At 40.8% G+C, this 17,490-nt stretch overlaps 1 gene segment (V, D, J or C); it reads left to right on the plus strand.

Moving 5' to 3' along the window:
- The first annotated feature begins 1,524 nt into the window (after positions 1–1,524).
- LOC144480884 (Ig heavy chain C region-like) lies at positions 1,525–14,305 on the plus strand. The segment is given in 5 exon segments: positions 1,525–1,773; positions 7,783–8,082; positions 9,266–9,577; positions 12,898–13,206; positions 13,694–14,305. Coding segments are annotated over 5 exon segments (1,410 nt in total).
- Positions 14,306–17,490: the final 3,185 nt, after the last annotated feature.

Below are 17,490 nucleotides of genomic sequence, written 5' to 3' on the forward strand. Positions count from 1 at the left end.
TCCAAACTAGCACCGATCATGATGCCTGCCTAAACTAATATCGTATGCACTTACGAAGTCCATATCCTTCCATTCCCACCCTATTCATGTATTTCAACGTCAAGTTGACCCTTCAATGCCGCTATCGTACCTGCTCCCACCACTTCCCCGGGCAGCGCGCTGCAGACATTCACCACCCTCTGTGTAGAAAATGTGCCTCGCACATCTCCTCTAAATCTTTCCCCACGCACCTTAAACCTATGTCCCCAGTACTTACCTTTTCTGCCCTAGGAAAGAACATCTGACTATCCACTCAGCCCATACCACTCATAATCTTGTAAACCTCTTTCAGGTCACCCCATAACCTCCGTCGTTCCAATGATAACATGCCGAGTTTATCCAACTTCTCCTCATAGACAATACCCTCCCAATCCGGGCAACGTCCTGGTAAACATTTGTTGTACCCTCTCCAAAGCATCAGTATCCTTCATGCAGTGGGGAACCAGGATTGTACACCATATTCTAAATGAGGCCTAATAAGGTTCTGTACAGCTGAGCATGACCTGCAAATTCCCCAACACAATGCCCCGACCGATGAAGGCAAGAATGCCGTATGCTTTCTTGACTACATTATCCGACCTTTTAGAGATCCCGAATTGTTGTAAAATAGACTGACAGTCTCTTTGTTCTCTGAAAATGTACTTTAATCATTTTTAGTTTTGCTTGCTCGCTAAGCAGTGTGGAAATAAATGGACTATAGATACAATGGAATTTGTTTATTTTGTGAAGAGATTATGAATTACAATGTCACCATTCGAAATAATGAAGACATTACACTGAGTCCATTCAGCCAAACAAATATCAAAATACAGCTAAAATGTCCAGTTTAATATTAACCAAATGTAAATCTCGGAGTCCATTTTGTTGAGGGTGTGGAAAATAGGACCTGGATCCAGTCACCGCCTCCAGCAGGGAATCAATAGGCGGCGCCTGGGAAACCGCCCCCTTCTGCCGGGTATTTAAATACCGTTCACTGGGACGGGAATCCAACAGTCCGGGAGCTGGTTTGTTCACTGAGTTTTTGACAAAACCATTTCCTCCAAATGACAAGAAGGATGAGCTCGGCGATTTCTCTCAGTTTGTTGCTGACTTTCTTATCCGGTGAGTAGTTGTTATTGTCCAAATCTCCCACTGTTACTGTCTCAGTGTTATTCTATTGCTGGATTGTTTCAGAGTCAGGAATTATTTCCCCCGGATTAATCCTCGGGGTTTTTGATATTTTTACAGGTGTCCAGACGCAGGTTGTGTTCACTCAGCCGGAGGCAGCGACCGGGCGACCCGGAGATTTGGACAATAACAACTACTCACCGGATAAGAAAGTCAGCAACAAACTGAGAGAAATCGCCGAGCTCATCCTTCTTGTCATTTGGAGGAAATGGTTTTGTCAAAAACTCAGTGAACAAACCAGCTCCCGGACTGTTGGATTCCCGTCCCACTGTAAAACCGGCGTCTTCCCTCTTTCTCACGCTTACATGTACTGGGTCCGACTCGTTCCCGGAAAGGAGCTGGAGTGGTTGGTTTTCTATCTTTCTTCCTCCAACAACAAGTACGCCCCAGGGATTCAGAATAGATTCGTTGCGTCCAAAGAGCTTTCAACCAATATATTCACTTTGGATATGAATAACCTGAAGAGCGAAGACACCGCCATCTATTACTGTGCATGGCAGACATCATTACCTGCGACGAATTTCGTCGACTTCTGGGGACCAGGAACCGCAGTGACAGTCACTGCAGGTAAGCGCATCGCATTTATTTAGTTACTGTTCTGCTTGAGTCTTTTAAAAATATTTTTCTCTATTTTGAAATGTCATTTGTTCACTGAAATGTGTGTTTGGTGGACACTGTATTGAGATTTGTTTTTACAATTGCATGTGATTCTGCTGAAAGGGGTTATAGAAGTGCGTTGTTTGTGGACAACGGGTGCTGCTGACCTATCCGGTCCCTGACTGTTGTGACTTGGTGTTTATCTATGGGTATGCTTTGTGTCCGGGTTACTTTGAATATCTGTTAAACAGATTGTTGTTTCTACAGTGTGTCACCTCGGTGACGTCTGATTGCTACAGTTTTTCCGATCTAATGAAAACAGCAAAATGTTTAAATATGTTTTCAATATCACTGTCGTCAGAAATATTTAGCAGTTAGATTTCTATAATCAAGTAGTTTTTGTGATAATTGGATTAGCATGTGTTAATATAACGCTCATGAATGCTCACATGCAATATTAAAAATCTCAACGCAATTAAAGGCTCTATTAGGTGCCCTTATTCAGATATACATTTATATAAAACTGCAATATCCATAATGCTCATGCTGTGGTTATATGATAAGATATTAATAAATAATTATAATGTCACAATATTAGCTTGTTAAACATATTTCGTCGACTCACAGAAAGTAGTTGAGGACCAAAGATCGTATGTTTTCAAGAAGGAGTTAGATATAGCTCTTGAGACGAAAGTCATCAAAGGATATGTGGTGGGGGGGGGGGGAGGGGGAGGGGGGGAGGGGGGTGGGGAGGCGTTGTGGTAGGGACCAGGAGTTGGGTAATCAACCATGATTAGACTGAAGAGCGTTGCAGGCTCGAAGGGCCGAATCATCCAATCCTGCTCCTGTTATCTTTGTTTCTGTGTTTTTCACAGTGCTGTCGCCAATATTCCCATTCTCTGTTATAAAAAAAAAATTATGATGTGGTGATGCCGGCGTTGGATTTGGGATAAGCACAGTACGAAGTCTCACAACACCAGGTTAAAGTCCAACAGGTTTATTTGGTAGCGTATGCATTCGGAGTATTGCTCTTTATTCACGTGAGTGAAGAGTTGCGTTCACAAACAGGACATACATAGACACAGACGCAATTTACAAGATAATGGTTGGAATACGAGTCTTTAGAGGTAATCAAGTATTGACGGTAGAGACAATGTTAGTGGAGAGAGGGTGAAGCACAGGTTAAAGAGGTGTGAATTGTCTCCAGCCAGGATAGTTACTGAGATTTTGCAAGCCCAGGCAAGTCGTGGGTGTTACAGATAGTGTGACATGAACCCGAGATCCCGGTTGAGGCCGTCCTCATGTGTGCGGAACTTGGCTATCAGTTTTTGCTCAGCAATTCTGCGTTGTCATGTGGCGTGAAGGCCGCCTTGGAGAACGCTTACCCGAAGACGGGCATTCAGCCTCTGATTTTGGGTTCATGTCACTCGATCTGTAATCCCCATGAATTGCCTGGGCTTGCAAAATCTCACTAACTGTCCTGGCTGGAGACAATTCACACGTCTTCAACCTGTGCTTAACCCTCTCTCCACTCAATTGTCTGTACCGGTAAAGACTTGACTACCTGTAAAGACTCGCATTCCAACCATGATCTGGTAAATTGAATCTGTGTCTGTGTATGCCCTGTTTCTGAACAAAACTCTTAACTCACTTGAAGAAGGAGCAATACTCCGAAAGCTTTTGCTGCCAAATAAACCTGTTGGACTTTTACCTGGTGTTGTGAGACTTCTTACTTTTTTGAATTATTCATTCGTTCTGTGACCAATGTCTGTCTGGCTGCTGCATTGCGATTTGCTTGTCATAATATATTTCATGCTGTTGGCAGTCTCCTTTTAGAATCATGTTGCTCCTCTTTGAAAGGGAATAAGGCAGTGGTTTGTTGTTTAGTTTTTGAAAAGTGTGTGCTCCGGACCTGCTTTGCATGATGAATGTTTGTGAAATTCTTTGGCGGTTATGCATTGTTTAAAGACAGTGACATGGAGCAGTTGCATATTTTCTGATCAAATGCAAATGTTGCACCTTTTTAAAGGCGATTGGTTGAATGAAAGGGGCCGGTTTCAGAGTGAAAAATTATGTTTTAAATGATGCCTCCATGCATGATTGAAATATTAGTGAAAATGGCATGTTGGATCATTAAGCGTTCATTTAGCACGTGATTTTGAATACAATTACAATCTGTATAATTTGCAAATTGGAGAGTAAAATGAATTTAATTGAAACAATTAAAGTATGGTAAGTCTCTCAACGTTAATTAAATATGTAATTTTTAAAAATCGCCATCTGTTAATAATTTAACATTTGTTTTACAATTCTGCAGTTCATTATGCATAACTGACGTGAGTGAAGACTGTTATAGACTGAGGAGAATTTTGAAATATTTCTGAAATAATTTTAATAAAACATGCTGATTCCACCGTTGTTTTCCGGTTGGTGAGCTGTGTTGAATTAATTGACGGAACCCTGATCACGGGAGCTGAATTAATGTTTGCAGGTACTCAGATCATAAATATAAGTCATAAATTTCCATTGGTGAATATCTCCTGCTCTTCAATACTTTGTCGCAGCCGCAACCATGTAATTCCTTCAATGTCATTTATTTTTCCATTGCAAGATAATAGTAAACATAGAAACATAAAAACATAGATATTAGAAGAAGGAGTTGGCCATTCGGCCATTCGATCCTGCACCACTATCCATTATGATCGTGGCTGATCATCGAATTCAATATCCTGATCCCCGCTTTCCCCATATCTCTTGACCCGTTTCGCCCCAGAGCTCTCTCTAATTTCCTTTTGAAATCACACAATATTTTGACATCAACTATTTTTTCTGGTACAATATCACAAAAGAAATCACTCTCAGTGTGAAGAAAATGTTCCTCACCTCAAACAATGACCCCTGGTTCTGGACTCGCCCACCAACGGCAAAATTCTTTCTGAATCTATCCTGTCTAACCCTTCCAGAATTTTATAAGTTTCTATGAGATCCCCTCTCACTCTTCTAAACTCCAGCGAATACAATCCTAACCGACTCAGTCTCTCCTCATATTCCTCATATGACAGACATGCCATCCCAGGAATCAGCCTGGTAAATCTTCGCTGTTCTCCCTCTATAGCAAGGGCATCCTTCCTCAGATAGGGACAGCAAAACTGCACACAATGCTCCAGGTGTGGCCTCACCAAGTCCCTGTGCAATTGCAGTGAAACTTTCCTATTTCTTCACTCAAATCCTCTGTCTATGAAAGCCAACAAATCATTTCCCTTCTTTACTGCCTGCTGTACCAGTGCATTACTTTCAGCGACTGATGCACGAGGAAACCAAGGTTTTACTGAATATCCACCTCTCTCAATTTGCATCCAATTACATAGTCATTAAATACTGTTTTTATCTTCTTTTAAATCTGAGAACTGAATGTCGTTGTCTTTCATATGATAGTTTCAAATGCAGGAAGGTGAAGGCAGTGTAAGATTAACAAAGAAATATTTGGAATTCTGAAAGACAAATTTAATCACTAAAGTCTAAAATTTGTTTTGAACTTAACAACAATATCTTGTCACCCAAAGCTATGCCAGACATAGGATAGAATTATATATAAAGATCGAAATAAAATTAGCCTTAATAATTAATTATTCTTAAATATGAAATTGAACAACAAGATCTCAACTCCATTTTCTCCTGAGCTCTCAGTGCAGCAGATAATTAGAGTGAATTATTCCCATTCACCTGTACAATATTCATTTGGACCTCCTTTTAATAAATCACACAATTCAGTCATTAATTAATAAGATTTCGGGAATAGGGCCTTGTTGTATGCTTTGCCTGAGAGTCGGTGCAGACTCTATGGACTGAATGGCGTCCTTCTGCACTGTAGACATGATTGTATGATTCTATGACTGTGAGAATTGCAGGAGGAGCATATAAAATAATGTCATTAAAAGGAAGCGGCAGTATTACTGATTGCAAATTCGCCAAATGTTTAAATTTAGGCATGATTTGTTACGATCCCAATTGATGTTATAACTCGATGGGAAGATTCCAGAATAGAATTCTGGCGCAAAAAAACCCCCATTAATATTTACGTTTTTAAAAGAATTAAAACGTGGAGGAACAGAGTCACAGGACAGCTAATCTGTTTTTCCGATTAAAAAAATAAAGAAACGTGTAAAAATTGGATGATGGTACAATACACCTTTACTCCCCTCTTATTTTAACAAATGCATCCAGATTTCAAGATTAGCACAGATTACAAGGTACATTGCACTCATTGTTCTCATAAACACATAAAGTCCTTCTTAAGCACACAAGATGATAATGATATCCAAGTGAATGTCTGTGGAATTCTCCTCAGGATCCCCCCCCCCCCGCCCCTTCCCCCCCTCCCCCCCGGCCCAAATCCTTCCACCGCCCCCCATCAGATGATTGTCACATGAGAATTCCCACACGACGCTCCCAAAAGCAAGCTTTAAAACATTTTTTCTCAGACTGAGAGAAGGCGATGGCCTGGTGCTATTATCGCTAGACTATTAATTCAGAAACATAGTTAATGTTCTGGGAACCCGCCATGGCAGATGGTGGAATTTGAATTTAATGAAAAATACCAGGAATTAAGAAACTACTGATGACCATGAAACGATTGTCATGGTCGAAAGAAAACATCTGGTTCACTAATGTCCATCAAGGAAGGAAATCTGCCCTCCTTACCTGGTCTGGCCTGCATGTGTCTCCAGAGTCACAGCAATGTGGTTGACTCTCAATTCCCTCCAACAGCAACTCGGGATGGGCAATGAATTCTTGCCAGCCAATGACGCCCATGACCCACGAATGAATTACAACCAATGCATTCACTATTTCTGAAGTTGCAAAGTTTGGGATCCTAGGATGCAAGCCCTGAGGGTCTGGGGACATTTCTGCCTTTAGTCCCATTAGCTTTTCTAATATTACTTCTCTCATGATTGTGATGGCATTTAATTCCACTCCGTATCTTTAGTATTAATGGAATGTTCGAAATTTCTTCCACCGTAAATATTGATGCAACATATCTTTTCAACTCTTCTGCCGTTTCCTGGTTCCACATAACCATATTCCTGAATTCGTTTTCTGAGGGGCCTATGTTCACTTTGACCTCTCGCTTCCTTTTTATGTATTGAAAGAAGATCCTATTCTTAGTCTTGATATTCTTCGCTAATTTGCCCTCATAGTTTAATTTCTCTCACGTTATTTTCTTAGTCCCCCTTTGATGCATTCCGAATTAATCCAGTCTTCGGTGCCATCACTGAATTTTGCCTCCTTATATGCTTTTTATCTTGCAACTTAATACTCTCCTTGGTTAACCATGGTTGGTTTATCCCTCTCTGAGATTGTTTCATCCTTTCTAGGATATATTTTTGCTGAGAGTCATTAATTGCTTCCTTAAATATCTGCACTACTTGCTTCTTATATTTCTGGCTAATTTATTCATCCAGTTCTCTTTAGCTAATTCTATCTTCATTTCATTGTCATTACTTTACTTAACTTAAACACAGTTGTTTCGGACCCAAATGTTTCACTCTCAAACTGAATATTAAATTCGATCACGTTTTGATCACTACTTTCTCGGGAATATCTTCGTCTGAGGTTATTTATTAAACTTGCCTCATTACCCCTTGGAAGATCGATAGTAGATTTTTCCCTGGTTGGTTCCATGACATTTTGCTCTCGGAAACTATCCATTAGGCACTCTCTGAGTTCGTTGTCCTAGCTTTCATTTCCAACCTGATGAGCCCAATCAACATGAAATTAAATTGACCCATAATTATTGCTCCAATATATTTATATGCACTTACTATTTTCAAGTTATACCCTTTCCTATGGCGTGGCGACTGTTTGGTTGTCTATACACTACTCCCAACAATGTCTTCTTTCCTTGCTGTTTTTTACCTCCATCCAAATAAACAGGGATAACAGTGTCTAACTTGTGCAATTGATTTTTTGTTTTCGCAGCCTCACCGTCTCCACCCTCCCTCTATGGACTGTTCTCCTCCAGTGAACAAACAAACGCAGCTGGTACCATGATCTACGGCTGTTTGGCAATGGACTATTTCCCAGAAATCACTAGCCTTGTCTGGAAGAAAAATCAAGTGGCGATCACCACTGGATTGAGGACGTACCCATCAGTGTTAAACAACAAGGGATCCCACACGCTGAGCAGCCAGTTAACCATAAAAGAGTCTGATATAGGAAGCAGCAAAATTTACTGCGAGGTGCGACGCAGTGAGTCGGCCTGGAAAAAGGAAATGCCAGGTTAGTCTGAGACACATGCAGTGGATTAGGTGTTGGTGATTTTATGGGGGTGAATTGTAAGCAGACAGGTACTAATTCTGGAGTATATGATTATGAATTGAAGGTCTGTATTGTGTGAAATCTGTGTACTTATACTTGGTTTACTCTGGATAATCCTACTTTCCTTGTGACATTCAGTGCAGTCTCCTCATCACACTCTGCACCATGTACTGTTCCGGTGTCCTCAACGCACACATGCACTGTGTACAGTTTCAGTCCCTTCGCATAGTCAGTGCACTGTGCACAGTTCCGGTCTGCAGATCACCCTCAGTGCGTTGTGTACAGGTTTGAACTGCAGATCATACTCAGTGCGTTGTGTAAAGTTCTGGACTGCAGATCGCTCCCAGTGAATTGTGTACAGTTCTAGTCTGCAGACCACACAGTGCCATGTGTACAATTATGGTCTCCAGATCACACGCGGTGCATTGTGTACAGTTGGTGCCTTCATGTCACACCTTGAATCCTATGTACAGTTGTGGCTTCCACATTGGGAAGTTGATACAGGGGCCATGGAGTAGATGCTTGCCTATTTACGATGAGACCAGAACTGATCATGTATAATATCAATAAGGGGTGAATAAGTTGTTGGTCTTTTCTCTGCAGAAGAGAATTCTGAGGTGTGATGAAATCGAGGTGGTCAGCAGTTTACCAAAACTAGAGCTAATGGAGAAAACAGAATGATTTTAAACTACAGGTTAGCAATTCAGAAAATTACTCACCAAAAATGCAACCCGTCAAGTAACACTTGTAGCAGTTGGGGCGTTAGAAACGCAGAACACGTGGTTCGGAACAGGTGTAGGTCATTCAACCCCTCGAGTTTCCCCCACCACGTGACAAGATCATGGCAGATTTGATTGCGGTCGAATAGGTCGATGCAGTTACATCGATGCTCTGAAGAGGAACCTGAACAGATGCATGAGGGAAAATGTAAAGAAAGTTATTTTGATACTGCCAGATAAAGTAGGGCGAGAAGAATTTTGTATGGAGCATAAACTCTGGCATTGAAGTGATGGACCGAGTGATCTGCTTTACAGTCGTTTTGACAACCAACCTACATTTTTTAATTGTTTGGCCTTTATCTTATGTTTGTAAATTGTTTGGTCTGCAACAAGATTAAATGCCAATAACATGTATTTTCTTGAAGATCGTGTGATCTATTATCCAACTGTAATCCTCACGTTGAGTTCCAGTGAAGAGATCACAAGCAGCAGACTTGCAACCTTCGTCTGTTCCATCGTTGATTTTTGTCCAAAGTCAATGACGGTGAAGTGGCTGAAGAATGGACAACCCATAGATTCAGGAATTGTAACCTCCCCCGCCTTTAACGTGAACGGGAACTTCTCGGCGAGCAGCCGGCTCACAGTCCCCGCTGGGGAATGGTTCAGAAAAGCGGTCTATACCTGCCAGGTCACTCATCAAGGGCTCACTCAAAATCGTAACATCAGCAGATCTCAAGGTAAGAGACACAACCCTTGAAATTTGGGGTGATAGGGAGCGCCAATCTCAGTCACACGCAAGATTCTTATTGGAATAATGAAAGCAATTCCCACCATTAATTAATTTCCTTTACAATCGTGCGGGTCCTTTTCCCTTCCAATGTAAAAGGAAATACAGTACATTCCTTTCTTACAGCGTCTTTACAAACATCAGGTTGTCCCAAAATACTCACAGTCTAATTTAGAGATGAGCTCATTGCAGTGTGGACAATTTAGCATCTCTCTGTTGTGGAGAAAACTCTCAGAAAAAACCTTTTGTTTCACTCCGTTTGTTGAGGAACGCATTTTGACGAAGAAACAATCAAATGTGTCGATGTTTTCCAGCGTTCTGTGTCTATTTTCCAGATTCCCGGCATCTGCAGTATTTCACTTTAATAGCTGAAAGACCTAGCCTGGTTTCCTTCCCATTGCCCTGGGAATTTTAATGTGACAACAACGAAGCCGATTTCGGCATAATGTCTGATGTCAAAGTTGGCAATTGGCAGGATACAATACTTGCTCAATAGTACATTGCTGGTGCCAGCTCACTTTTCAAACATCCAGAAGGGAAGTAACAACAGATCTTTCTGAATGGAATTCTTCTGTGTTCTGGATTCCATTACCTCACAGAATGAGGCGATGTTCTGTTCCAATGCTGCATGATGACTGAGGATCGTGGGTTTCAGTTTTCCCCGAAATTCATTAGACGATATTAGATACCTGCAAACCTTTATTAAAATTGTCCATGATTCCACTTGCAATTTCTCACGTCATTCCACTTCTGTGTTCAGTTTAAGCCCCAGCATGATAAGTTCACAGATGAAGCTTGCATTCCCTTGAGTATAAAAGATTAATGGGTAATCCACTCTGAACCCAAGCGACATTCTGTGAATTTCGCCTCAAATTCCCCAGTAATCGTCAAAGCAGCGTTTTCAAACTCCTCTCCCAAAGTGCTTTAAAATCGACTTTCACAAAATTGGTTTCCACCAGCAGTTTGCGTTGCAAAGCCATTCCAGTTATTCTAACCTACTCTTTCGAAGAAAGCTTAACAATGAATTCCGCATCCAGGTTTTACATCGCTTTCTTTAGGATCTTTTTTTTTGTCTTTACTATTGTAAGAATTCTTCACAGTTACTTGTACTATCATTTTCCATACTCCATGAAAATGGCATGGAACGTTTGATTTACTTCCGTAGACTGCCTTCCCATCTTAAATCTTGTTACTGCGACTGTCTCTTCAGCTCAGAATAAGTTACCTGCTTTTCCCTTGAATTCCCCTGACCAGGACCTTGGTCTCTGTTCCGTTAACCTCAGTCTTTGTAAGACCTTCCCTCTGTCCTAATTCACCTGCTGCCTGTTCACTTTATCAGGTTCATTGGGAAGTCTGCCTATTGCAGCCCCCTTGCCCTGTCCAGCTTTATTTTTCCCGTAGAGTTGATCGGCGTTCACTCCCCAGTGACCTATCTCCAACTTCTTTGGCTTCCAGTTAAATTAAAAACAAAAGAGACCCCTTCAATCTAAAAAGTGATTACTAAGCAACTGTCAGCTTTTCACGCTGTAACCATTCTAAGCACAATAGAATCAGAGTTTGAATAGAAACCAAAATCCGCACACATTTGAACAACTCTGTCTAGCGTGCATCTAAATCTAGCTTTATGTTTCCTTGCACAGAAAGACGAAATTAAACGAACTTATTCCTGATCAGCTTGTTTCTAATCTTTACAGTACAGATACAAATCCCTTAAAACAGTACATTCCACTAGATGTGTTGAGGCTGGGACTCCTCCGTGATCCTTTCGCTGCCTTGTTTATCAAGAATCTGTCTTGCTGTGCCTTAAAAATATTAAAAGACACTGCTTCCACTGCATTTTCAAGAGGTGTTCCAAATAATCGCGACCCTCTGAGAGAATAAAAAAAACAATATCCTCATCTGTGCCTTAATCAGCAACCCTTTGTTTTCACACAGTAACTCTCAATTCTAGAGTCTCCCACAGAGTCAGGCATTTCCTCCACATCAATCTTCTCAAATCGCTCAGGATATTCAAGGTTTTAATCAAGTCAACTCTTACTATTCCAAAATCCAGTGAATGCAAAGCTCGCCCTTCCAATGTTTCCTCAAAAGACAGCCCACCCAATTTAGGTATTAGTCTAGTAAACCGTCCCTGAACTATTAATCACACGTTAACATAACTCTTTATATAGGGAGACTAATAGTGTACACAATGCTCCAGATGTGGTCTCACTAACTGCCCATACCACCTGAAACTTAACAATCCTGCTCTTGGATTGAATTCCACTCGCAGTCAACGAAAACAGATATTACATTTGCGAATTAGTTACTATAGCTGCATAGCAGCCTTTTGTGATTCATGCACTTCGAAATTAAAATTCATCTGCACCTCAGAGCTCTACAATCTGGTAACATTTGAATAACATGTATCTTTTTATTCCGCCTGCCAGAATGGACAATGTCATTGCTTCCCACATTGCACTCCATTTAACAAATCTTAGCCCACTCACTTAACCTATCTATATGTTTTTGTAATCTCCTTACCTGCTCGGCATAACTTAGTTTTCAACCTATAATTGTGCCAGTAGCAAATTAAGCCACCACCACTTCAACACGTTCATCCAATTCACATGCAATTTCCAACATATTTGGACCCCAGCAATGGTCCCTATGGTGCACGACTCTTTACACCTTGCCAAACACGAATAGACGAATTGATGCCAACTCTCTTTCCTGCTTGATAGCTAATCTTCTATCTTTGCCAATGAGTTATCCCCGAAATAATAGGCTTTAATTTTACGCAAAACCATCTGGAGCTCCAAGTACAGCACATTCGCCAATTTCCAGTTATTCAGGGACTACAGGGACTACAGGGAATGGATGTGGTAATGGGACAAGCTGCCTTTCCAATCTCTGACTTCAAAGGCAAAAGCTTTAGAAGGCTAAATAGCTACCTTATTTAATGTAATCATACGATGATCCTTTAACCCCTGATTTTGGGGCGAGCGAAATTCAGCCCGAAACATAAGTGCTCATAAATCCATTCCATTTGTTACACGGGACATTTATTTCAGTGATTCAACTGGCGCTCTGGGAGCAACTACGCAGGAAATATTATGGAGTTTCCCGGAATTGTTCTAAGTCACTGTCCTTCAAATAAGAATGGCGTTTACGCGATACCAGGCGAATGAGTATAACAAATATGTATTCCCATTGAAAGTGAGTTAACTGAACACCGGTGATTTGAATCTGAAGATAATGTTTGGATTAATTTTCGTTTCTGTTTGACAGGTGATTCTACGTGCAGCGATCCCATAATCACTCTGCTGCCTCCGACAATAGAGCAGGTTTTACTGGAGGCGATCGTGACCTTAACCTGCATCGTGGCTAATGCTCCTTATGGAGTCAAGGTGTCCTGGAGCCAAGAAAAGAAGCCTTTGACGTCAGAGATTGCAGTCCGGCTTGGAGAGGATCCAGAAAGCGTGGGCAGCCACTTAAGCATCTCGACACAAGCTTGGCTGAGTGGAGCTGTGTTTGACTGCTTGGTGAGCCACGAGGATCTGCCGACTCCTTTGAGAAAATCCATCTACAAGGAAACAGGTGAGCGGCGAAACTGAAGCAATAGGTCATGCATTTTGTCTGTTTACGTTGCCAATAAAAGGAGAAGCTTTCCGATGGACTTGATTGATTTAGTGGACAAATTAGATGTGCCAACTTGTACTTCCTTCCACTGAGCGCTGTGCGACAAAAGGTGATGAATTATAGGGAAATCAAGATAGGCATATGAAACAGAAAGGAATGACAGGATTTGCTTACAAGATGGAAAGTGGCTGGTGTGAATAATAAATGCCAGCATTGAACAGTTGGGCCGAATGACATGATAAAAACATACAAACATACAATGCCAGTTTCCAGTTCAACTCTAGAATTTCTCAGGGAGAAGGAATTCACCCGCTCAGCTTGAAAACAGAACAGTCACCAGAGGGGAATATGGCAATGTTTTGTATTTTGCTGCAAAGCATGTTTCTTTCATCTTTTGTCTCAGGAATTCTCCAGTGTGCTTACATCTAATGAACATTTTCTGCAGATCCAAATCCGCTGAAACCGTACGTCTCTGTCCTCCTGCCCTCGGCAGAAGAAGTCTCCGCTCAGAGATTCGTCTCCCTCAGCTGCTTAGTGAGAGGTTTCTCTCCCAGAGAGATCTTCGTCAAATGGACCGTCGATGACACGCCGCTGAATCCTGAGAACTACAAGAACACCGAGGTGGTGGCGGAGAATGGCAATCGCTCATTCTTCATGTACAGCCTGTTGTCCATTGCAGCAGAGGAGTGGGACAGCAGCACTTCTTATTCCTGTGTGGTGGGACATGAAGCCATCCCTTTGAAGATCATCAACAGAACGGTTAATAAATCCAGCGGTAAATCGTGTTTTGTGAACATTTCCAATTATTCTCAATGAGAAACTCCATATTGCATTTCCGACGTTAAAAAAATAAAATCATTTTGCTCTACTTGTGTGTTAAAATACATCAGACGAATTACTTTTGTTTCCCATATTTGTCAAGGGGAGAACTGTTAGGTTAAAGTAGGATAGTTGTCAGACTTATGCCCCAGTCTTAGAGAGCCAGTTCGCCAGATTGAGATACAACACTAAGCGGACACGGCTGATGGTTAGTAAATCCGTGATTCCACTGAGTAACTTCAGCAACATTCTTCCAGTTGCTGGGAGATGTGAAAAAGTTCAATTTCCGAGAAATAAATGCATAAACTTTCAGTACAAATATCTCATTTCTAGTTTTTTGTCAATCCCATCAAAGTATTAAAACTAAAGTGAGAACTAAATAAGAATAGGAACCTGAATTATAATCCCAACTGCAGATGTGGGAAATGACAATTTAAACCCACTCTGCATTGACTTCACCAACAGACAGAGAGAGGGAAAAGAACAACTGTTAACTCATTATTACTCTGCAGAGAGGAGAAAGGGCAATTCTTAACCAACGATGCACAGACTCGGCAACCGCTTACTACCCTCTGAACTCAGTTACCATTGGCATCAAAATGGGCTTCCATCTCACTGCCTGAAGATTTAAAACCTGCTTCATGGGAATCATGTGCAACATGCATATGTATGCAGCACAACATAATGCAAACATTTCTGGTTACATTTGTCCCTCCTAATCATATGATAAATTGAATTTGAATGACCCAATAATTCACTGGTGATTGGATCCTACCAGTTGCTTCTGTTTTTCCACTTACATTCCGAGGGCTGCTGACTGAACTGTTAATTTCATTCGGCTAAAATCACATTACAGCCCGCATTGAAATATATCTATGACCAGAAAAAGGCAAGTATTGCAGTAACACAAACCGACAGGGCCACCTTGAGTTCATAGTGCTCGCCTAAACTTGCAGGAATAATAGAAATGCTCACATACTGACACAGGCATACAAACAGACAGATACACCGACAAATACATCTCCACAAACACACTCAGACTCAGGAGCAAACACAGCCGATAATATTAATAACCCATCCCCTCTCATGAATTCAAACACATTCATGTTAAAACTGTTATATAAAGTGACACAGACATGGACATACATGCACGTACATCAAGAAATGCGGGCATTCGTAAATACAAGCCAGCATGTATTAATACATTCACAGGCCCAAACAGAGACACAAACATGAGCATGCTCGCAGATACAAGAAAACAAACACAAGTAAAGATACCTCCTAGCACACCGAGATACATTAACATTCACCAACACGTACATATAGACATTCATGTACATAGAATATCAAGCGCACACATGAAGACAGAAACATTAAGATGCTCACTTACACAGCGATACACAAATTGTTCCATAACCATAAGCACTAACACATGATCATATCAGCCCACCTCATTAGGTACATTAATACAGAAGCATAGACATTGATACATAAACGCACCCGATAAACACTCACTTGCTAACAATGATAAGCACACATAAAAACTGACACATTAGCACACACGTGCATGCATAGCGATTAATAACTACAAAATACACTTATTAATGAAGGCAAATAAATGCACATAATATACCTAATTTTCAGATAAACATGTACATTATCTTTCATACTCCCGTATGTTAGAACAGAACTTGAGCATCACTGAACAAAGAGATATGTCACAGACATCTTGCGCTCAGCAGGACATTCACACGACCACCAAACATATATCAATTAATGATAGTGGTGAGTGTGGCGCACCTAACGCCATAAAGTTGCATACATTGAAACTCAGAGCCCTATTCTATTGAGACAGAAAGAACATGTACACGCGTTGTGTCTTTCCTCTGAACAAAATAGGCGACAGCCGTGCTCAGGTTCATTTCTCAGAGTCAAGCTGCCTGGTTTGAATTTAAACAAAACATGGTAGTTAACATTGAGTCAACATTTAGCTACTACATTCACCTTGGAAAATCTCTACCCATCGGAGTCCATTTGCCAACCAATCAACACTCTCTTCTTGTTAAAAATAACTTGTAATCCCCTTCACATTTTGTAGTCCTACGATTGCAAACACTAAAGCCCAAGCAGTCAGGAACGTCAGGCAAGAGGTGGCATTTAATTCAAAGTGTATTTTTAATGGGCACATTCTGTAAAACCTGATTCTAATACATGTTGGTCTGTCAAAGACGGAACCATGTTCTCCTTCAGAAACCTAGATAAGTTAATAATTTGCCCAACACAAACGAACCAAAAATATAACTCATCTGATCATCATGGATAATATTTCACAGTAGTAACCTGAATTTTTCTCAAAAATTGTAAATCGTAAGAACATAAGACTTTCTTTCAGGACTAGACCATAGACGCAATGTGCAATTCTTCAGCATTCAATAGAATAATGTCGGATATTGGGTCTCACTGCAATTTCCCATCCATTCCTCATATCCTTTGATTTCTTGAAAAAAATCAAAGATACATCTACCCTACCCCAACCAACGAATGTGAAGAATTCCCAAGATTCAAAACCACGTTTGAAAGAAAGTCTCCTCATCAGTCCCAAACGACGCTCACACATCAAAAGACTGCACCCCCGTTTTTTGTTTTGCATTCGCCGACCAGCAGAAACAGTGACTGCCCTGTCAAACCCCTTCCGATTATTTGGTGTTTCAACGAGGGTTTTCTCACATTCTTCAACATTCGAGAGAATGTAGACCTAATTTATTCAACTCAGCTCAGTTAACTTCCCTCGCTTAGTCTTCAGAATATATTTGCTGATAGTCGGTACAAAATTAAAGCAGACTAAAAGAGCGTCTGACAATGAAGATAATGCATAATATTTTCGAACATAGAACATGAAATAAACTCGGAGGTGCAGTTAGTAACATAGATATATTGCTGAGAATGATCAGTTAACGACAGATATATATTTTAAGTTGCATTAACTGATTAGATTATTAACAAACAAACTTTAAAGATGACATTATAGAGCAAAATAATACCTGAACGAATATAAAAGTGAGAAAATCAATTTAAAAACGAAGGTAAAAGATAATACCAGTATGACATCATGCATTAACAAATCAGTTAACGGTCTCCTCCTCGCCAACTCCACAGATTCCACGAACACAAGCTGGATTGAAGACAATGTGGATTATAACGGCAACATCTGGACAACCGCTTCCACATTCATCGTCCTGTTCTTCCTGAGCATGTCCTACAGCGCTGCAGTCACTCTGATGAAGGTGAGATGACCAATCTACTCACATTTCAAACTGAGAGAAAAATGGCGAAATGTTTTATTGATTAAAAACTCTAAATGTCTCAGATCATTAACATTTGCTTCAATATGTTATCTCTCTTTTACAGATCAAGTGATCGGTT

Source organism: Mustelus asterias, chromosome 30 (assembly GCF_964213995.1).
Source record: "Mustelus asterias chromosome 30, sMusAst1.hap1.1, whole genome shotgun sequence".
Taxonomy (NCBI): Eukaryota; Metazoa; Chordata; class Chondrichthyes; order Carcharhiniformes; family Triakidae; genus Mustelus; species Mustelus asterias.